The sequence below is a fragment of the Dipteris shenzhenensis genome, chromosome 30 (genome assembly GCF_047967505.1).
Source record: "Dipteris shenzhenensis isolate YYH24624 ecotype China chromosome 30, Dip_SZ_1.0, whole genome shotgun sequence".
Taxonomy (NCBI): Eukaryota; Viridiplantae; Streptophyta; class Polypodiopsida; order Gleicheniales; family Dipteridaceae; genus Dipteris; species Dipteris shenzhenensis.
In genome coordinates this window covers 16718472-16741178 of record NC_141625.1, presented here as the reverse complement: position 1 = coordinate 16741178, position 22707 = coordinate 16718472, and the positions used below count along the sequence as shown (strand labels likewise).

At 44.9% G+C, this 22707-nt stretch overlaps 1 protein-coding gene across 2 annotated transcripts in view; it reads left to right on the top strand.

The window, feature by feature from the left end:
- The window catches only part of LOC147881779 (uncharacterized), a 102077-nt gene that overhangs the window by 65825 nt on the left and 13545 nt on the right, over window positions 1-22707 (top strand). For both annotated transcript variants that reach the window (XM_087401941.1, XM_087401942.1), the window contains exons 3-5: window positions 3158-3235; window positions 12758-12817; window positions 12971-13033. In XM_087401941.1, the coding sequence (XP_087258067.1) occupies window positions 3158-3235; window positions 12758-12817; window positions 12971-13033 (201 nt within the window). The remainder of the gene's footprint in view (window positions 1-3157; window positions 3236-12757; window positions 12818-12970; window positions 13034-22707) is intronic.

Below are 22707 nucleotides of genomic sequence, written 5' to 3'. Positions count from 1 at the left end.
CTTCGAACCTCGGTCCAACCGCCCACTACCTCTGGCCCAGGCTCCGACTGCCTCGGCTCCTCCTGACGTGGCTGTCCGGGGGGGGGAGGTGGGGGCGGAGGGGGCGGGGGCGGGGAGGGTCGAGACGAGCTGGCAAAGCGTGGACAAGCAGCCGCCAAGTGCCCAAAGCCATGGCACCGCAGGCACTGACCTGGCTGTCCGGTGACTATCATGCTCTGGGTGATACTGCCGGCACCTGTAACGATCTCGATCACTGCAGGGAGAGTCGCAGGATCCGCCACAGCCACACGGACTCGGGGAGCTCCTGCCGTGGTCACCGCGTCGGCAAAGGTGTCGTGCATAACCCAGCCAAAATGGGAGCCCAAGTCCCTGACAATCGGCCGCAGCTCAGTAGCAAGCCCTGGAAAAACTAGTGTCACTGGGTGGCGAGGTATACGGAACCGAGTATCGAAATCCGCTGCGCTGAAACCTCGGTACCACGGGACTATCATGATGATCTTCCCATCCACCGATGTGGGGGAACCGGCAATCAGATTGCTCGCAGCTTTCTCACTGGAGAGTTTGAGCCAGAAGATGCCCCTTCCCATAAGGGCCACCTCCTCGATATGGCCATCCTCTAGCAAGAGAGTGGACTGGAGCCAGTCCCTGATGGTAGACCTGGAGGGGGAGTGTCCAATGACTCTACCGTAAACAGAGGTACGAGCAAAGTCACTGGCTACCTCCTGAACACGAGATGATTGTTGCTCTGTCAGGATAACGCGGTAGGCATCTGGAGAGGGAGGGTCCGACTGGGCCTCCGGATCCGGGCTGGGGGCCGCCATACCGCCAAGACTAACTGCAAGCTTCCGATGAAGAAAAACAGGCTGCCACCCAAGAAGAGATGAAGCGGCGGTGGAGCCTGGGGGTGAGGCGGGCGAGGCGAAATGAAGGGTCGGAGGGGTCGAAGCGGAGGGCGGGGCGGAGGCTGCGGGATGCGGGGAGTACGGAAGGGGCGGGGAGGGCGGGGGGGGGGGGTGCAGTTGGAATGGCGGGGGTGGAGGGGTGAAGCGGGGGGGCGGGGGGAGCGGAATGAGGCGGGGCGGGTGAAGCGAGGGGGTGAAGGAGCAGCGAGGGGGCGGGTTGGAGCGGGGGGATGGCGAGGGAGCAGCGAGGGGCGGAGTGGAGCGGAGGCGGGGCGAGGGCGAGGCGGGCTGGAGAGAAAGAGGGGGGGGGGGGACGAGGCGAGGCGAGGCGGGATGGAGCGGAGGGGGCGGCTGGAGAGGCGGCGAGGGGGGGGGGTTGGAGCGGGGGCGAGGGGCGGGTTGGAGCGAGGGGGCGGGATGGAGCGGAGGAAGGGGCGGGATGGAGCGAGGGGGCGGGATGGAGCGAGGGGCGGCTGGAGCGGAGGTGAGGCGAAGGGGTAGCGGGGTGCCGGCGGGGGGGGGAGGAGAGGGGACGGGGGTCGAGGGCGGACGGGAGGGGTGGAGGTGGACGCGGCGAGGGGGGGGGAGCGAAGGGGAGGTAGGGGCTAACGGCGAGGGGGGGAGGGGAAGCTCGCAGGAGCTGAGTTTCAGTTTTTAGCTTTTTGAGTTTGTGTTTGAGCTATTGAGCTCTTTAGCTTAGCATAGCACTCAGCAAGGTCCCTAGTGCGCCCTTTGCTTCAGCCCACAGAGGCTTGTATGAGTTTCTTCACTTGATGTACTTTGTCCCATAGGCCCGTGAGGCCTTCCGAGGACATTAGTTATCTTTCATATTCTTTCTTCCTCTCTTATCACCAGCCATGAATTTCTTTGATGTACTATAGCCTTGTCATTTCTGCTATGTAGCATTACCAGTTCCAACATGGATGCCTGTATCAGGGTCTGTCAAGCCAATGGGAAGGAGGGCGGGCAGGGGGAGGGGGAGTGTGTTTTCAGGATGGATTTGGAGATTTTTGGGGCTTTTTGTTGACATGTGGTGATTATGTTCGTACTACAGCCTTTCAAAACAGTTCAAATTTGTCCGTCGTTTACGAAAATGTTTGTGAGGGAGTCGTAAGTGTTCTATAAGATGGGCTTGTTGTGTGTTATAATTGCACATCACATATTGGATCATAGTGCTTTGTTTCTGGCCTTTGTCAGAGAGAGTGCAATAGTTGGTTGCTTTTCATTGTTCCATGCTGAATGCTGATGCATGGTATAGACCTCCTCCCATCTATTTAACTTGTCCAATATGCATGTGTGTGACTAATAACCAATATAATCATTGATTGGTATTCTATGCTATATGCAATGTCTCCATTACAAATCTTAGGATCCTCTTTGCAGCCTTCAAATTGACAACTATAGGAATATCATCAATTCCAATGATACGAACAGCATAACTGAAGCTAGCCTCATTCAAGTGGGATGTATAGACTGCCTACAGGCTGTTGGCGAAGCATATCACACACTCCCTTTTAGTTTTCAGTTTTCATGGTCTGATATATGGGAGGCCTTTTTCCATTGGACTTGCTGTAGTCTTGAAATTTTCGGGGTAATCAATAATCTTGTTCTAAGATGTAGATTCCTTTTCTATTAAATCAAAGTGAACATCAATTGTTGAATACTCTGCTCTGTCATAGAGCGACATATGTTCCAAATGTCTGAGCTCAAGGCATTATCCCATGCCATTGATCAAATGCCAGGCATGGAATGTTTGCGCCCCCCCCCCCCCCCCCCCCAAAAGCATGCGAGGTTTATCTGTAATGCATTGCTGAGTAGTATGGCATGACTTTGGGCCATCCTGATATTTTGGAGTCTCAAGGTGGATTTGATTATATGAAATTTAAAATTGGTAATTTCATAGTAGAGAGTAGTGGAGAGGAGTTATGATTCATGATAAGTAGCATAACAATAACAGACATGCTTTCAAAATGTGCATCTCTTCTACAATCCTTGTGAAACTGATGGTGGCTCCATAGGAGATGGTCAGAATGATACCTGTAGAGTGCCACAGTTGTTTGTCACAATGTTTCAAGTCTGGAAATCTTGCTTTTCCAGCCATGCCAGCTCTTAATTAAATTTCTTGGTGTGCAAGTTGAGGATGGATTATTTCACTGCATTACCTTCGACTGGGTCTTTACACAATAATTGGAAACTGATTCAAAACTGTTGATACTGCATAGCCAGTAAAAAGTTTGTGGGTATCTGGATTGCAGGTTGACAAGTTGGAGGAGGAGGCTTTATCACTTCTTGGAAATGTAGCTGGAAGGGTTATGAGCCCTTTGGAAGAGAAGGTGTGAATTTTTTCTTCTGATTTCACATTAAGGACAGCTTAATATTGCCCTTACCAAGTTTTGCAGGTTTGTGGATTCAACCTAATATAGTGAGATTCATGCTCCTGACCGATCTTCTACCAGAGGCAAAGTAGGCTTGCTGAAAATAGAAGAATTGGGAGAGGATTGAGAATGGAGAGAACGTGAGTGAAACAAAATGAGACCTGATGTTGCAAGGATGAGAGCATAAAGAGTACAAGAGTTGACAACATGATAAAACTATGGGGCGACCCAAACTAGGGTTAAAACCCAACCCAAATTAGGGTTGAAAACCACACACGCACCCCCAAAATTCTAACTGGGGTTAGGGAAAAAAGCCTTAGATAAGGGCTAAAATGCCCCTAACAACTAGTTATTACATTGGCACTACCTTTAATACACCAACCAACACCCCTCTACAGTGACCATGTCCTAATGTACAATGTGTGATATCAAGTACCAAACGGAAGTAAGCCCAAAGCTTTGCGAAAAGCTTCAAACTTTGCTTTGGGTAGAGCCTTGGTGAAAAGATTGGCAACATTCTGATGTACAGGAAAGTAGATCAAATTGATCTCTCCTCCACACAATCTCTGTGATTATGCATCTCAATATCTTTCATGTGAACATGAATCACAGGATGCCATGCCACTGCAATAGGGCTCTAACAGTCAATGAGACATAAAGAAGATGGCTGCAAACCACCTCGAAGATCTGCCATAAATCTTGTGAGCCATTCACATTCTACTGTAGTAGTGAAGGCTGCCTACTTGGCTTCACGTGATGTCGCCACAGCGAAAAATGCACTTAATGGCCTTATCATCGAGCTTGCTTCACAGCTGACTACGCATATGTGCATAGGCTATGCAGTCAAGCACCCTTTGTTTTTCTGTTATACAAGGCCTCAATGGGAGTAATGGTTTTTAAGAATTTGGTTGGGCATCTGTTCAAATTGTGTGCTGCACACATTATTGCCTCCATCCAAAATCGGTGTGGCATTCTTTTTAATCATGCATCTGGCCATTTCCATCAAAGATCCAATTATTCTAGTGGCCAAGAGGACCCCATCATCTAGCTTTGCTAAGGGGAGGCTCGTCCAGATGTTCGGCCAACTGCTGCCCAATGCATCCTACCTGAGCAACCCCTATTTCCAACACCTGGTGCTCTAGAACAACAAGGGCTATACAAGTGTTTCTTTTTTGATGAAGCTAATGTCACCATGGACTAGGATACAAAAATCTAACGATAGCTTTGTAGAAGGGATCAAAGTGATAAGGATCCTATTTATTTTTGTAGATAGGGGGATTGTGGGGGGGCAAAATAGCAAGCTGCCAATCTGATATTCACTTCCCTTGCCATTATTTCTATCCACGTATATTGTTTATGTGCGTCTTTTTTTACCAGTTTTACTGTTTTTTCCATGTCAATCGGATGTGGCATGCTATTCCACCAAATCCTCATCCTCCTATGTGTGTTTTGGCATATCACATTGATGATCAGATTTCATTGATCCTGTCTGTGCATTAAAATCTCCAGCAAGAATAATTAGAGAACATGACTATTAATTTTCTACATAGGGGATTGTGGGGGGCAAAATAGCAAGCTGCCAATCTGATATTCACTTCCCTTGCCATTATTTCTATCCACATATATTGTTTATGTGCGTCTTCTTTTACCACTTTTGCTGTTTTTTCCATGTCAATCGGCTGTAGCATGCTATTCCACCCAATCCTTATCCTCCTATGTGTGTTTTGGCATATCACATTGATGTTTTCAAGAACCCTTGAATTTCTAGGGATTCATTTCCCTCATGCTCCCAAGTTTCCAGAATTATACGTATGACCGTCTCAGCTGTTTCGTCTCCCAATGCAATGACCTTATTCAAGGTCCATCTTCCTATGTTCCACACTTTGATCTTGAGATTCTGGAGTCCCCATGCTTGTTTCCCTCCCCTCTTACTGTTTTCTGTAATAACATTCTTCCCATCTTTCATGTATGTATGTTTTCCTTTCTTCTTTGATTTTCTGATTTTTTCAAGATCCTTGATCTTTTTGGCATATTGACAGTCCTCATTAATCCTTATGGAGTGCCCTTTAAGGTGATGTTTGTTTGGGCACCTTGAGGTGGGATTGAGTGTCCTAAAACTTGACTCTTGGATTTCCTCCTTTCCTGCCTACCCGAAAGACCTCATGGGCCTACAAAAGAAAAACCCATACAAGCCTTTTTGGGCTGAAGCAAAGGGTGCGCTAGGGCCCTTGTTGAGTGCTATGCTAAGCTAACTCATCAAAACTAAGAAACTGAAACACTGACGGCTAGAATTTGCATCTCCTGGAGTCTCTTGATCATATGAGAGCATTGGACAATGTCGAAGTCTTTCTGGAGGTCTACAAAGTAGGCGTAGACTTTCTAGGTTCTCGACTTCGCCTCCTCAATGACAGCCTGCAGGCTGAAGATGTGGTCTAGGGTGGAGTGCTATCTCCGGAATCGTGCCTGTCCTAGGGCTTGTTGTCCATGTGCCTCTGTGTAGCCGCTGATCTCCCTCTCCAAAATTGATTTGTAGATCTTGGCCAAAGTGTGCCAATTATAAGAGTGCGGTAGTTCCCACTATCCATGGGGTCCCCCGCTTTTTGTATTGATATAATGGTGGTAGTACTCCAGGTGGATGGGAAGCCGTGGCATACAACGTGGTTGAACATTTGCACCAATGCACGAAATGCTCAGTCCGCAACCCCTTATGATCCTGGGCTCTTTGGTTATGGAGCCTATGGAGTGCAGCCGTACATTCTGTGCAGTGAATAAGTGACAGGTAGTGGGCTTGGGCATAGTGGACATATCAGGTGGTGCCTGCATCAAGATATGATAAAGCGAGCTTCGCATATGTGTGCCAGACATCTGGGTCTGTGATGGGAATAGGTGGCTTCCCCTCAGATAGAAACCCCCATCCAACAATAGGATCTCCCCCTTGAAAAGATCGGATTACCTCATCCATCCTCTGTGTGAGGAAAGCCTGCCTCTTATGACGTTGATACAAAACAAAAAAGGAACACAACAGGAGAAGTTCATATATCTATCAAAGTGAGGAATATGGTGGCCGGGACATCATGGAATCAGTATAGCAGTGTGGAATGACCCCAAGAAACAGGGTCTAGCACATCATCTAGAGCATGGATTCAATCACAGAGGTCGTATCATGCACAACTTGCTTCAATCAATCCCAGCAACACTCAAAATACCCAACAAGCACCAATCCCAATTGAAATGACAACCTCAGGCGAGAGAATCTGCCACAAACACCCTTATTAGAACAATGAACCATCAAATATGTAGAAAAACGAATCACAGCTCAAAGGTGAGAAGTTTTCTATGTCTGAATTAGGAACTAACCACGAACATCTTCATATCTTAGCACATCATCCAGAGCATGGATTCAATCACAGAGGTCGTATCATGCACAACTTGCTTCAATCAATCCCAGCAACACTCAAAATACCCAACAAGCACCAATCCCAATTGAAATGACAACCTCAGGCGAGAGAATCTGCCACAAACACCCTTATCAGAACAATGAACCGTCAAATATGTAGAAAAACAAACCACAGCTCATAGGTGAGAAGTTCTCTGCGTCTGAATCAGGAACTAACCATGAACATCTTCATATCTCAGACCAGGTCGTACAAAATAGAGCCAGCTTCTACTCTCTTCATTAAGCAAAAACCTGCAAATCTGCCATGAGCTTGCGTTATCAAATAGGCACAAGAGTGCGATGATATGAAGGAGATCCCTTCATCTACTGCCCCTACTGCAACTTGCTCATCACGTCACGGAAGAGACTCTTCAGCAATCACCGGCCAGCACCAAACTCAATATGAAATTCGAAAATCTTCAAGGCAAATCAGCCCATCCACACAGGCGTATCTTCACGTGACCCAGCGCAAGATTACTCAAGATCAAATCAGCAATAGGCGTTTCCAGGAAGTCGACCAATTCCCTTAGGAAGATCTTCCACAGATCATCACGCAGATCATCACAGCCACGTCGAGGTACTCTTTTGAATATTGATCCAAAGCTTCAGTGTTTTCTGATTGTCACTCATTTGCAGCAGTCTCCCGCTACTGCACGATGAGAGCCTAGTTTGCTTAGGACATTCATCATCCAAGTCAAACAGGTCCCGCTGGAATGCTTCTCGGGCTTTTCTGTATTTGCCCTCTTTTTGGCCTATTTGCCCTCATTAAATTTGGGGCTTTTGCCAAATTTGCTGTTTTTTGCAGTGAACATTGCATGACACAGTCACATTTGGGTGAAATTTGCATTTGCCCTTTGATTTGGGCTGGAAATTTGCAGAACATTTACTTGAAGACATTTGCTGTCTTTTTTGGACAGCCAGCTCTTTGCAGTGATAGCCTTGAGGCTTTTGTGTTTTCAGGTCTCTTCTTTTCAGGGTATCCCATTTGCAATGGGTGGCAACAATCATGATCTATTTGGCATTCTTCGTGAAGATGATAAGTTGGATGGCACCAACTATCCGATGTGGTCTTATCTCATGAAACATATTCTTGTTGCAAGGCATTTTTGGAATATTGTTTCTGGGATTGATCTGAGGCCCCCAGCCAACGCTACAGTGGCTGCCCCTACTGCTGGTCTCTCTGCAGAGGGTACTCCTCCTGATGCCTTATCCTCTAGCACCCCTGCTGCTGCTCCTCCAACTCAGGAACAATCAAGATGGGATGCAAGAGATGCAAATGCACATTCCTGTATTGCTTTATCATGCAAGAGTATCATTATTCCACACATCCGGTCTTGCAGGACAGCAAAGGATGCTTGGGACAAATTGGCTTCTCTTTATCAGATTTGCAATGAGGCACGTGTTGCATATTTAAGAAGGCAATTGCAGGAAGTCAGTATGAATGAAGGTGACTCTATGGATGCATACCTGACAAAGGTAAAGGACCTCATGGAACAACTTGCCAATATTGATGAGGTGGTGCCAAATTCTCAGCTTGTCAGTATCACATTGAATGGACTACCAGATACATATCAAGGGTTTGCTACAACCCTTCGATTAGTGGCCATGGGTAAATCCAGACCACTACTCTTTTGATCAGCTAGTCACTTTGCTTTTGCAGGAAGAACAAAGTCGTGCTAATAACAAGCTATTATTCCTGATCATACATTTGCTTCACAGCAGATAGGAAGAGGCAAGGCTTCCAAGCCTATGGGCAAGCCTAAATATGGGCCTAACAGTGGCAATTCCTTCAATGCATCTAAAAATACAGCAGATAAGTCAAAGAAGAAAAGGTGCAACTATTGTCGCAAGCCTGGGCATGAAATTTCAGAATGCAGGAAGCGCATTGCTTCGGAGGAAAAGAAAGTAGGATTGACAGTTAATGCCTCAAAATGCAATTGAATCCCACGAGCCAGCAGATGCCTCACATGCACATGCTCTCCAGGATGATTAGGCATGGGCTGTCCATTGCTTTTTTGATCCCTCCCAAGTTGATGCACTCTTTACTGCTAATGATGCTCAGTCTTGGTATTTTGATAGTGGTGCTTCCAAGCACGTCACATCCTGTAGACAGTTGTTTCATTCCTTAGCTAATGCACTTCGTGGGGGAACAGTCACGTGTGCTAATAATGCCTCCTATGCTGTAAAAGGAATTGGAGATATGCAGCTCACATCCATTTCAAGCCATCCTGTCACTCTGACTAATGTTCTTTTCGTGCCCGGAATTGAAAGTCAACTTGATTTCAACTTCAACACTTGCCACTTCAGGTTTCAGAGTGATTTTTGATGGATATAGATGCCTAGTATATGATCTTCGTGATGATGACAAGGCCATAGTTCTCATTGGCACTTTGAAAAAGGGACTTTATCACCTTGATGATCACTCAGCTGCACTCTCTATTGAAGCATTTGCTATTTGAGATTCACAGCTTGCTGAAACTCATCTTTGGCATGAGAGAATGGGTCATCTCAATTATAGAGCTCTTGCTAAGTTACATTTACAGGACATGGCAAATGATGTACCTCAAACTCACACAGTTTCCAAACATGTATGTGAGGGTGGTTTTTCGGTAAGATGCATCGGATTCCTTTTCAAAGGAATTGTCATAAACTCTCACAAAGGAAATTGCAGCTAGTGCACAGTGATGTCTGTGGCCCAATGAGGACAAATGCCATTGGGGGGTACAAATATTTCATGACTCTCATTCATGACTTCACAAGATATTGCTGGGTATATGCTTTAAAAGCCAAATTTGAAGTGTTCTCATGCTTTCAGAGGTGGTTGAACATGATTGAGAATGAATCAGGATGCACGCTTGTCACCCTCAACACAGATAGGGGGGGAGAGTATATGTCAAAGGAGTTTGATGCATGTTTGTCTTCACGAGGCATTGTTCACTCATGCACTACTCCTTACACTCCTCAGCATAATCCTCTCCCTGAAAGGAAGAACAGGTCCACTATGGAGATGGCCAGATGCATGCTTAAGGCCAAGTCCTTGCCCAATAAATTTTGGCTTGATGCAGTGATGTGTGCCAACTATGTGCTGAATAGATCACCTACAAGGACATTTAGGACTGTTAGACCTTATGAAGCATGGAAAGGCAGGAAGCCTTCACTTTCACACATGAGAGTTTTTGGGTCTCTTGCATATGTTCATGTACCATCTCAGCTGAGACATAAGCTTGATGACAAGGCAATCCAATGCATATTTATTGGTTACATCCAAGAGAGCAGAGGGTATCGGTTATACCAACCAAATACTGGGAAGATTATTGTCAATTTGTCTTCTCCTTTTGTGGACGGCAAAGCTAAGCGAGAAGTTGACATGTTTGATGCCTTTGACTCTTGGTTACCTGTGCCTTCCTCAGAGGGGGACTTTGACCAGCAACATGAGCCTCCTGCAGGCCCTCCAACAAGCAATGATCAGCCAGTACCCCATGCTGATTTGCAGGTTTCTCTTCCAGCACAAAATGATCCCACTATTCATGATTCAGTGATTGAAGAAAGAGCTGTCAATAGACAGCAAAGGCAAGTTCCCAGATGGCTTCTTGATACATTGAGGGACAGGAAACAAGATCAACCTCTTGCTTCCCGGACAAGATCAGGGAATAGACAGATGCATGGTCACTTTCTTGAGTTTGCACTCCTTGCTACAGCTTGCAATGAAGAGCCTTTGTGCCATCAAGATGCTTTTGACATCAAAGAGTGGATGGATGCAATGAGAGCTGAGTTACAATCCATTGCCAAAAATGACACATGGGAATTAGTAGATCTCCCTCCCGGCAAGCATGCCATTGGTACCCGGTGGGTCTATAAATTAAAAAGGAAATCTGATGGCAGCATAGATCAACACAAAGCCCGTCTTGTTGCAAAAGGGTATGCCCAACAACAAGGCATTAACTTTGAGGAGACCTTTGCTCCCACTTCCAGGATTACTACTATTAGATGTGTCATTGCCATTGCCGCCCATCACCATTGGCAAGTGTATCAACTTGACATCAAGATTGCCTTTCTTCATGGGGATCTGCAGGAAGAAGTTTATGTGACACAAACTCTTGGCTTTGAGGTTGTTAATTTTGAAAACAAGGTATGCCGGCTTAGAAAAGCCCTTTATGGTTTGAAGCAGGCACCCAGGGCATGGTATGCCAAGATTCATGCACACTTACTATCCCTTGGTTTTCAGAATAGCCCCACAGAGTCCACTCTTTATGTCCGTGGGAGTGGATCTGATTTTTTAGTGCTGATTTTATATGTGGATGATATGCTAATCACAGGCCCAAATACTCAGCATATTGCAGCTTTCAAGGTTGATTTGCAGCAAGCTTTTGAAATGTCAGACATGGGACAGCTACACTATTATTTGGGCATTCAGTTTGCTCATGTTGAGGGGGGTATCATAATGTCGCAGTCCAAGTATATTGGACAGCTCCTTGATCGTTTTCAGTTTGAGGATTGCAAGCCAATCTCTACTCTAGTGGACCCTGGCGTCAAATTTTCAGCTCATGATGGGAGCCCACCATGTGATATCACTCTTTACCAGCAGGCTGTTGGATGTCTCATTTACTTATGTCACACCAGACGTGACTTACAGTATGCAGTATCCCAGCTCTGCAGGTTCATGCACATGCCCAGTTCACAGCATTGGCAGGCAGTGAAGAGAGTCTTCAGATATCTCAGAGGCACTCAGGATTTAGCCCTCTTCTATGGTGATTAGAGTTCACTTATCATGCATGCTTACATGGATAGTGATTGGGCAGGTTGTTCCGACACCAGAGTGTCACATACCGGCAACTGTTTTTTGCTGGCAGTTCATGTATCTCTTGGCTTAGCAAGAAGCAACCAGAGCCCACTTTCCAAACAGAATATGCCGAGTATATCCATCATTTGTTGCATCTTGCTCTCACTATCAGTGAAAACAACCACATCATCTGCATAAAGAAGCAACCAAATCCCAAAACCTGCTAGGTTAAGACTGGAAAATTCTCTTTTACCTGCTTCTTTGTGCACCAATTCCTCAAGTCTATCAATGCACAAACCAAACAAGGTGGGTGAGAGCGGGCATCCTTGTTTGACCCCCATATTACTGTAGAATTCTTGTGACATCCCATCCTTACACGTGGGCCTATGGGACAAAGTACACAGAAAAGAGAGAGAGAGAGAGATGTATTAACGTCCACGGGAGGCCTTGTGGGCCTATGGGACAAAGTACATAGAAAAGCGAACTCATACAAGCCTCAGTGGGCTGAAGCAAAGGGCGCGCTAGGGCCCTTGCTGAGAGAGAGAGAGAGAGAGGCAGCCCAAAACAGGCTGAAAATAGAAGCTCCACCATGTTGGAGGTCAATGCCCCACCCTCTACGACCCTTCACCATAGCTTAGCTGCTCACTTGTGAGGCTCCCAAAAAAGGAGAAGCTGCGAGCATGCATAAGGGATGGCAAAAGATAGTAGTATTCCAGTACAAAAGGGAAATATGGGGATGTTTGAGATATTAATAGCCCGAGGGGCACTATGTAAAAATCCCATATAGCCAGTGAGATTAAAGGGTATTAAAAAAACCCCCTACCTATGGACTTTTATAACCTATATTCACCCCTTTTGTAAATATTGAGATGATAAAAGTGTCCCTTATTTTTGGAAAGTTTCACTTTTTGATTGTATGTATATTCTATGTAACTCTGCTATCTTACATATTGCTTAGTGACCCCCCGGGAAAAGTAGGAACATGAATAGAGGTAGGACAAGACAGTAGGAAGAAATGGCAAGAAAAACTAGAGCCCAAAAGGACAAGGAAAGGGTCTAAATTATGGGGGGAAATATGAAGGTCTAATGAAGAGAATGCAGCCTTGATAGAAGGAGAGAGAGGATCAAGTAGGCAAGAAGATTAATATTTCTTAAGGAGTTGTAATTACCAGGAGTATATGTGGCATGAATTATTTTGTTACAAAAGAAAGTTTGTGTGATCCTTGGCTTACCAAACATGCTATTTTACCTCCCACTTTTGTAGGAACAATTGAGGCTGCTGGAACTTCTTGCTAAAGTACAGCTGGAAGTTGATGATGTAAAGGTATGTAAAACATGAGGGAAGGAGTTTGCGTGTTATCAAGTGTCAAAGGAAAAGTAACCTATTTGATTTTGAGTCGTGGGTAATTGAGAGTGGATTTTAAAACAACATAAGATGTGTTATCCCATGCTTAGTTTTACTACTGTGCTATACTAGGGTGATGAGAGTGTCCGGCCACATAGGAAGAGTCAGACAAACCGCATACAATCTCTTATTACGGTTAGACTTCTCAACTTGACAAGGCATCTCAACAGGATCTAGTTTATCCCATATGTCATTCCACTTGTTATGATCTTGTTTTCTCCTTTAATACTAGCTTGAGATGTTTGTTCATGTCCTTGTTATCATTCCAATGATCCTTAAGTGTGCGTTATCAACTGGACCATTCTCATTGAAATAATAGGTGCAAGGGGACAAGAACAATAAGAACAGCATTGTGTTTGGGAATGGGAATGGGGGAAAAAGAAAAGAGTGAAAGCTACAATAGTAGAAGGGAGAGCATGATAGTAGAGAGGAGATGAAGCAATACACAAAGAAGTCTATCCCACAATGAACCACCAACTAGTGAAATATGTAGAATGTTCTCTTCTATGGGAAAAGAGGTGCATTCCACGGTGAACCGCCAACTATTGATGAACACAAAGACTTGCCTCATATGGCATTTGAAAGAATCAAACATATGGCTGACTAATGTACCTTGTCATACCAGCTTAATTGTATCCTTCGAGTCCTCTCTCACTTGTACGGTTGTGACACTCATGAAAACGCCTCTATATATGAAGTACCTTGGTTGCACAAAGCCATCCCATGGGACATATGGCTGAAACCCAAACTCTAGAAACCTTGGTTAGAGGTCTTTGACTTCAACCAAAGTTCCCTAGGTGATTCTCGACATGTGCTAGCACTCTAGACCAAAAGTGAGTGCCCAAAGTGTGATAGTGACAATCAAATGTTCTAGAAACCATTTTCGCTATAAATTTACATACATTAATGGTCTCGAGTCCCTCATAGATTTTTGTATCTCCCCCACAAGGCCAAGATTTATCCCCCAAAGCCATTGAAGAATGATGGTGAACCACTAAGCAGGTTTTGTAGTTTGTATGCATGTTGTTAAGTAAGGGAAGAATGATGGTGAACCACTAGGTAGGTCGTGTAGTTTGTATGCATGCTGTTAAGTAAGTCTAGTGGAGGGTGATCTGGCTATGGTTTCTTCATGACCAAGGTTGAGGGTAATTTGATTCCCAAGTTTCTATACGGCTTAGACTCCTTAGGGAGGGATCCACCACATGCACTAGCTTGGACCTTGCTAATGGTTATCGAATGTCATTTAATGTCCACGGGAGCTCTTTGAACTGAAATAGTAGACGTGAGTCATGTTGAATCCTATAAAAAAGGAACCTCTATGTTACACAACTACTCTCTAAATTCCTGTTCTGCAGCTCCTTGCTGACACTGGATCTGTGCACTCTAATTCATCTTGTTCACGGGCGATGACAGTATTACGATCCACCCAGCCAACTCTCAAGGCATGATACGTATTCAATTTTTCTTCATAAACATCACTACGTATTTTCTTCATGTTTATCCTTGAGACCCACATCTCCCTAGATAGTTCCTGGCCACATGTCACATTTTAGGCCTTTACTTAGATGCATCCTTTTTCACCCCTCTCTTGGAGTTCCCTTTTAAAACAATTGCCCCTTGGCAATTTACACATTTAGATGCACCTAGGCCCTAGCCCTATTAGAACTATCTAGTCAATGCCATTACGCCCTCACCTAGGACCTTGGCAGTTACTTCTCTTGACCATTTAATTACGCACATTAATTATTACAAAAGTTGGTCATCTAAGAGAAAATGCCCACCGATCTATCCGAGGTCATGCTATCTCGGCTAGAGCATAACATTCCTTCCCTCTTCAAGCATCAGCGTCCTCGATGATGAAATCTGGGAATGCTCTCCGCAACTGGTATACGGATTCCCAGGTAGCTTCCGATAGAGGCTGACCATGCCATGCAACCAACACCGTGGGTATCTTCCGATTTCGTATTTGCATTGTTCCTCGGTCCAGGATTCTTGTTGGTTTGCGCCTTGCAATATCCTCTATCTCCTGAAACAAAACCACACCTTCGATTAGTGAGTCACCTGTATGCAAAAATTTCTTTAAGCGTGAAACATGAAAAACCGGGTGCACCTTACACCCTTGTGGCAATTCTAATTTATAGGCTACACTGCCTATTCTTTTTAGAATTAACCACGGCCCACAGTATCGAGGTGATAACTTAGCACACTCTCCTGAAGTCAACGACTTCGAGTGCGAAGGAATTCTGAGAAAAACTTTTTCTCCTTCTTCAAATACTCTTATAGACCGATTTTCATCCGCATACACCTTGGCTCTATCCATAGCCTGACGGATATTAGCTCTCGCAAGTGCTAGCATCTCCCGCATCTGAACTACAAAGTTCGCGGCACTAGGCACTTTCTGAGGTATTCCAACTATAGTCGGATTGACTGGTCTATAACCATAGTTCAGCTCAAACGGACTGAACCCAGTAGATGAGTGTTTCCTATCATTGTAGGCAAACTCCAACAATGGCAACCACTTGTCCCACGTATGTTGCCTCAATGACACATATGCTCTCAGCATATCCTCTAAAGTCTGGTTGACTCTCTCCGTCTGACCATCCGTCTCAGGATGATCCCCACTACTCATTCCCAACTCAGTCCTTAGTGTCTCAAATACCGCTGTCCAAAAGTGACCGGTAAACCTGACATCTCTGTCTGACACTATGGATCTAGGCAATCCATGCAGACGAAATATATGTCTAATAAACAAATCCGCTACTTGCGGGGCACTAATAGACTCTCTAGTTGGAATGAAGTGAGCCATCTTGGTTAGACGATCAACCACCACAAGGATAGAATTATACCCTCCTTGTGTTGCAGGTAACCCTACAATGAAGTCCATGGAAATGCTCTCCCACTTACTTAGTGGTATTTCCAAGGGCTGTAAAAGTCCGGGTGGCTTCACCCGCTCGGCCTTACTTACCTGACACGAGAAACACCGTGTCACATATTCATGAATATGCTTTTTCATCTTTGGCCAAAAAAAATCTCGCTTCACGAGATCATATGTCTTCTCGACTCCTGGATGTCCCGCACACGGGCTATCATGGCATTGTCGAATGACTCTCTGCCTGAGATCATTCTGACCAGGTACTACAACCTTGCCATTTCTAACTAGCATACCATCCCTTATGGTATATCTTGCATAAGTTTGGCCTTTTCTGGATGCCAGGTCATCCTTTTCATTTTCCCCGGGTTTTAACACATGAGCCTTAGGCCATAAGCTCTGGACAAACTCGTCCACCTTCTGAGTTTCTTTTATCTCGGTCATTAGAGCACTCTCTAATACCGTGAAGCTCAGGTTGTGCATAATGCGAGACAACGCATCAGCTACCTTATTGTCTTTTCCTCTTCGGTACCGAATCGTAAGATTAAACTCCTGCATGAGCTCTGCCCACCTAGCTTGGCGGCCCCTCAAGTCAGGCTGTTTACAGAAATGTTTCAGAGTATCATGATCCACATCCACATAAAACTCTGAACCATACAGATAATGCCTCCATGTTTTCAAAGCATGGATAACTGCATACAACTCCAATTCATGAGTTGGCCAATTCCTTTGAGAGGGAGAAAGCTTCTTGCTTTCGAAGGCTACTGGCCTTCCCTCTTGAAGGAGGACTGCTCCTACCGCAATGCCACTTGCATCGGTTTCTAGGAACAACGGTTTCTGGGGATCAACTATCTTTAACACCGGTCCTGAGACCACAGCTTGTTTTATGGTGTTAAAACTTTCTTGTTGATTCTGTCCCCAAATAAAAGGTACTTTATCTGAGGTCAGATCAGTCAATGGCGATACTATTCCGGAATATCCTTTGATATGCCTTCTATAAAACTGGACAAATCCCAAGAATGATCGCAACGCGGTCAGACTCTGAGGGATTGGCCAAGTTAGTATCGCAGCCACTTTCTTCGGATCCATTTCTACCCCCTGTGGAGTAATTATGAACCCTAGATACTCAAGCCTAACCATACACAGTATAGTTTTCTTTTTATTCACATAAAGACTGGTTTTCCTCAAAGTACTGAACACTATTCTTAAGTGTTCACAATGCTCAGTAACACTTTTACTGAATATCAAAATATCGTCAATAAAATGTACTACGAACTTTCCGATATACGGTCGTAGTAAGTCGTTCATAAGCATGACGAAGGTCGCTGGAGCATTGGTAAGTCCGAAGGGCATTACCAAAAACTCATAATGACCAAACCTGCTTCTAAAAGCGGTTTTATGCACATCCTCGGCTCTAATCCGGATCTGATGATAGCCGCACTTAAGATCTATCTTGCTGAAAATCACGGCTCCATGTAATGCATCTAGCAAATCATCAATCCGAGCCATCGGATACCTGTGCTTAACAGTGATATTATTCAATGCTCTGTAATCTATACAGAGGCGAAACGTATCATCCTTTTTCCTCTTTAATATCACTGGTGAAGCAAAAGGTGAGAAACTTGGTTGAATCTGCCCCAACTTGAGGTATTCTTCCAGTTGCCTACGCACCTCCGCTTCTTCAGTAAAGCTCATTCTATAGGGAGGTCTATTTACAGGTTCTGCCCCCGGGATCAGTTCAATCTTATGCTGAACATTCCGCTCTGGAGGTAACCCATAAGGTAGTTCATCCCTAAAGCATTCAGAGAACTCCTCTGTTATAAGATTAGCCAGCTTGGCCATCTCACCACTTTGCGTAACATCAGTGCTAGCCGAAGACTCATCCACCGGCTCTACCGATGCGGTGCAAAGGTATAAAAACTCTACTTGAGCCTTCCTGATTTCCATCACGGAAACCAACGGTCCCTGAGGTATATCTTTTTCACCTCGCAAGACATAAAGCACATCATTCATCTTGAATTGATATACGTGCTTTTTCCAATCAATGGCTGGATTCTTCCTAGAATGCCACGCCATTCCCAGGGCTATATCCGCATGAGCAAGCTTAGTCATTTCAAAATCAAGCTTCTCAGCATAGTCCTGAATCCGAAGTTCCAACTGGGTAACCCTTTGGTCCCATACTTCAGTTGAACTTCCATCTGCCATCCTGACTGTGTACGCATAGTCAGATGGACTTGTCTTTAATTTCAGCCTCTTCACGAGCTTGGAGTTAATCACATTGTGAGTTGACGCTGAGTCAAACAACACAATGACATCATGACTGGCCACTTGCCCTTTCATTTTGATTAGCTCCGTATCATTGAAGGCTGTATACCCCGTTGCTGCGGGCTTAGATAGGATGTTATCAGGTGCACTCGTCACTAACTTAGCAACAGATACACATAACAAACAAGGTACTAACCTCTGAGAAGGTCCCGCCAGTTGCATCTGCATATGCTCCGCACTGGGACTCTCCTGCATTTCCACGTCGCATTCAGATATTATCATACTAGCCGTGCGGCGATCTTTATTCAGTGGACAATCCTTCCACTGATGTCGCTGAAGGCAGCCGAAGCACAATCCTTCTTTCCTGGCTTTCTCTTTTTGTTCAGGGGTCAACGAGGACTTTGACCAAGCCCGGGCTGCCATTGGAGTTATTTTCCTTTTCACCCCAACGGTGGTACTTGTCTTTACTGGTCCCTCAACCGGCTTCACCTGCTTGGTTTGGCCACTTGGCTGCGAGACACTTGTCTTTGAAACCCATTTCCTCTGAAATCCCCCTTTTCTCGGGTGCTCATACTGAGTCCCTGCCTGCACAAATCCACCAGATCTGCCTCTGGCATCCTCATAGTTCAGGGCTACTGCTATAGATTCATCTAGTGTAGTCACATATTTAGCCCGAACTTCCATTTTTATTTTGTCGTTCAGTCCATAGATATAGTCTTTTAACTGAACCGACATAGGGAGAGGGTCTGTTATTTTCATAACACATTCCCTGAATTTGTCAGTGTACTCTGCCACTGACAAGCTCCTCTGACGAAGACTTCTATAAGCATCCCAAGCTCGGGATTCTTCATCAGGTGGAAGAAAGTGTTTCTTGAATTCAGCTTTGAACCCTTCCCAGGTGGTTGGAGCAACTTGATCCTTCTGTTGCTTTATCCACCATCTATCCGCTGCCTCAATAAACAGGTGTGTGGCCTCGCGGATTTTCTTTAGATCGGATTTAATCTCACAAATGGCGAAGGCTTCTTCCCACTTGTGCAACCAAACCTCGATCACATCAGAGCTGCGCTCGGTCATCCGACCAGCGTACTTCTCTGGTCTATAATTAGCGATATTAGGTACTTTGACCCTTGCGCGCTCTAAAGAATGTACACTGGGCTCTGGCTCTGCTGGAGCTTTGCCCTTATCAATCCTAGACGGTCTAGCCGACAAGGCTTGCACCATCTCCCTAATCTCATTTTGACCAGCATTCACCTGAAGCTGCTGGTTCATAATCTGCTGTAAAGCGTCCTCTAATATTGAAATCCTACCAACCAATGTAGGTGCTGCCTGATGTGACATCTGTTGTGTTGACTGAACTCTAGACTCGCTAGGATTTATTCTTGAAGTCTGTCCTTCTGCTTCCATTTGTTGAAAGGGAGTTTTTTTTTTTTTTTTCTTTGTTGTGTCCCTTTTTTTTTTTTTTTTCCTCTACAGTGCAGAATTCACAAGACCATAGGACAACACAAAAAAACTGCACGGAAAGAAAGGCCCCCCCCTAATCTTTTCGACGATTCTGGCTGCTCCTCTCTTCACAATGTCAACAAATTTCTTCGAAAGACACAAACACTCCCTGGATCCAAATCCGCCATCAATTCGTGTGATCGTTTGTCTGCTTGTCGTCGTTTCGTGTGATCGTCTGTCTGCTTGAAACTAACAAAGTCACCACCTACCGTCCGTCGACGTGCACGCCGCTCAATTCCGTATCACGTTCCTACGCTGGTCTATTCAAGAAGCTGCGCCTGGTTTCGTCAACGACGCCACACAGTTGCAATAAAATATCAACCTGCTCCGTTCGTTATTTTCGTCACTTGCGTGGAGATGACGATACACAGATAAAACTCGTGGTGACTGGTCGAATAGCGACGAACAGTGGCTGGTGCGTGTACGAATCCTGGTCAGCAGCCCTGCGATAAGGCGTCACTCAATCCGCTGCTCTCCGTCGTCACGGCGACTCTCTAGGTACAGCCACCATCTGAAAAGTCCCGACAACCGACGAACCACCACGCTATCAACCCGTCCCTAATCACGGCTGCAGCGAGATCGCCAATTCGTAGACCCCTTACGTTTCCTTGCGCTCTGATACCAAGTGTTACACAACTACTCTCTAAATTCCTGTTCTGCAGCTCCTTGCTGACACTGGATCTGTGCACTCTAATTCATCTTGTTCACGGGCGATGACAGTATTACGATCCACCCAGCCAACTCTCAAGGCATGATACGTATTCAATTTTTCTTCATAAACATCACTACGTATTTTCTTCATGTTTATCCTTGAGACCCACATCTCCCTAGATAGTTCCTGGCCACATGTCACATTTTAGGCCTTTACTTAGATGCATCCTTTTTCACCCCTCTCTTGGAGTTCCCTTTTAAAACAATTGCCCCTTGGCAATTTACACATTTAGATGCACCTAGGCCCTAGCCCTATTAGAACTATCTAGTCAATGCCATTACGCCCTCACCTAGGACCTTGGCAGTTACTTCTCTTGACCATTTAATTACGCACATTAATTATTACAAAAGTTGGTCATCTAAGAGAAAATGCCCACCGATCTATCCGAGGTCATGCTATCTCGGCTAGAGCATAACACTCTACACAATACCGGTAATCATTTGTACAAAATAAAATAAATCACAATTGGAATATAGATATACCATAAAAATATTGGATGTATAAATAATGATGTAACTGGATGTTACAAGTCCTCACACCTTCCTATGGATTATGATAATCAATTAATTTGTCAAACATATACGTGCCATGGTGTCTCCATTAGCTGTTTTGTGTTCATCTTCAATTGGTTAAAGAGAGACCATCTCGGAGCTCGTACTAGGACATAAAACACATGCTGAAAAGTGAGAAACATTTTATTGTTTCTATAGAAAGAACCATCTTTTAATTGTGAAAAGAACACAATAGAAACAATCACCTATCCGTGGGTGTTACCACTTAGCCCTAGTATGGCCTTGTAGGCTACTTAGGACATTTTGTCCTAGTCTTGGTCAACTACTTGACTTTGGTCAACCAATGGACTTTGGGGCCATATAATGGCCGCTCTTGTACTTTCTTCATTATCCGTTTGCAAGTATTCCTCATTTCCTTTAGAGTGTTATCTACTCTTGCATTCCATTTCCACTCCATTGCTTCCGGCACTCCAAAAGTTGTATCAAAGCAGCATTCGTGACTCCTCCCCCAGCCAAGCTTAGCTTAGCCTCAACTCCCAAGCCAACAGCTCGTTTTTCCAATTTTTTTGGTGATAGAAGCTTGTTTTTGTACTCAACTTGCAGATTCAGCTCCTGCCGCGACAGCTTTGTGTAGTCCCATGACTATTCCCAAGCCATTTCTGGCCATTTTTGTTGTCATTGCAACTTGTATCTACTGAGAACAACATATTTGGAGCTCCAGCCAGTAAATAGTCACAAAAAAGAGTCAACATCTGGTGGGAAGAGCTCAGCTTGCAGCCTTGATTGCAGAAGCCTGTTTTCGGAGCTGAAAAACAATCCTACGACTATTTTTTGACATTTTCAGGTTCCATTTTTTGAGTTTTTTTCCTGTTTTTGACTTGTCCATACCTAGGTGACCCTCTTCCGCACCTGTTTGTAGAAGTCCGTATAATCTGTATGACTGTACAGATTCGACATTTTCTTTCAATTATCAACTCCGTACTACTGGCACCTTGCTGTCCGTGTGCAAGTTTTGACACCTGGAAATCCCTACAACACACGTGGCAGTCCGTATAGTCAAGGAACAACTTTTGCAGCAGGTGGGTTGGTTTGTTTGTTCTCCCCCCATTCAAAAAAAGACTTCTATTAAGTATGAACAAAACTTGCGAGAACGAAATCTTAAAGTGAAAATACATCATGGGGTGCATGAGAAAACACTCCTCAGAAGGAGGTAGAAAACAACCAAGGTTGAGACTGAAATTGCCATCTTAGTCTCAAAGAAGAAAGGAGAGCCCTCCCATTCTCTAAAAAAAATAGCGCTCCTAGCAGAGGCTGCACGTGAGTACCCCTGCATGGTCGCCCGGATGGCCATCAGTGTATGTATAATGTTTGTCCATATACTGGCCAAGGTATGAGAGGGGTGGACCTGGGATCCATCTAATGCCTCTGTGCATCTGGTTCTCCAAATTTGCCACGCTGCAATACTCGCCAGTATCTCCCAAGAAGAGCCCACAAACGCTTGTACAGCTCTAAGGGTAAAGAAAGAACATCATCTAGAGAGCATGGCTTAACTGAATGGCGTCAAATCGATAAAGCCCAAGATGAGTCATGTCTCTCATAGAAGACTTGGGGCCCAGAGAGAGAGAGAGAGAGAGAGAGAGAGAGAGAGAGCCACGACCCCAAGTCATGAAGAAGGGGCGACGAATAAAGGTATTGAGAATCCTGGCTATCCCCTTCCAAATAGTCCTGGCCTCCCTTCTTCATGACTTATATATATATTCTGAATCAAGATCTTCATAGGTTCACTACAATCCCACCACCATGAATAGAAAGCCAAAAGAAATAAAGTGAATTTTCTATTCTTGTGGGGTTTTTCAAAGTCTCCTCCAGAAGTTCTTTTGAAGAAATAAAGTGACTTTTCTATTCTTGCGGGGATTTTCAAAGTCTCCTCCAGAAGTTCTTTTGTATGCCA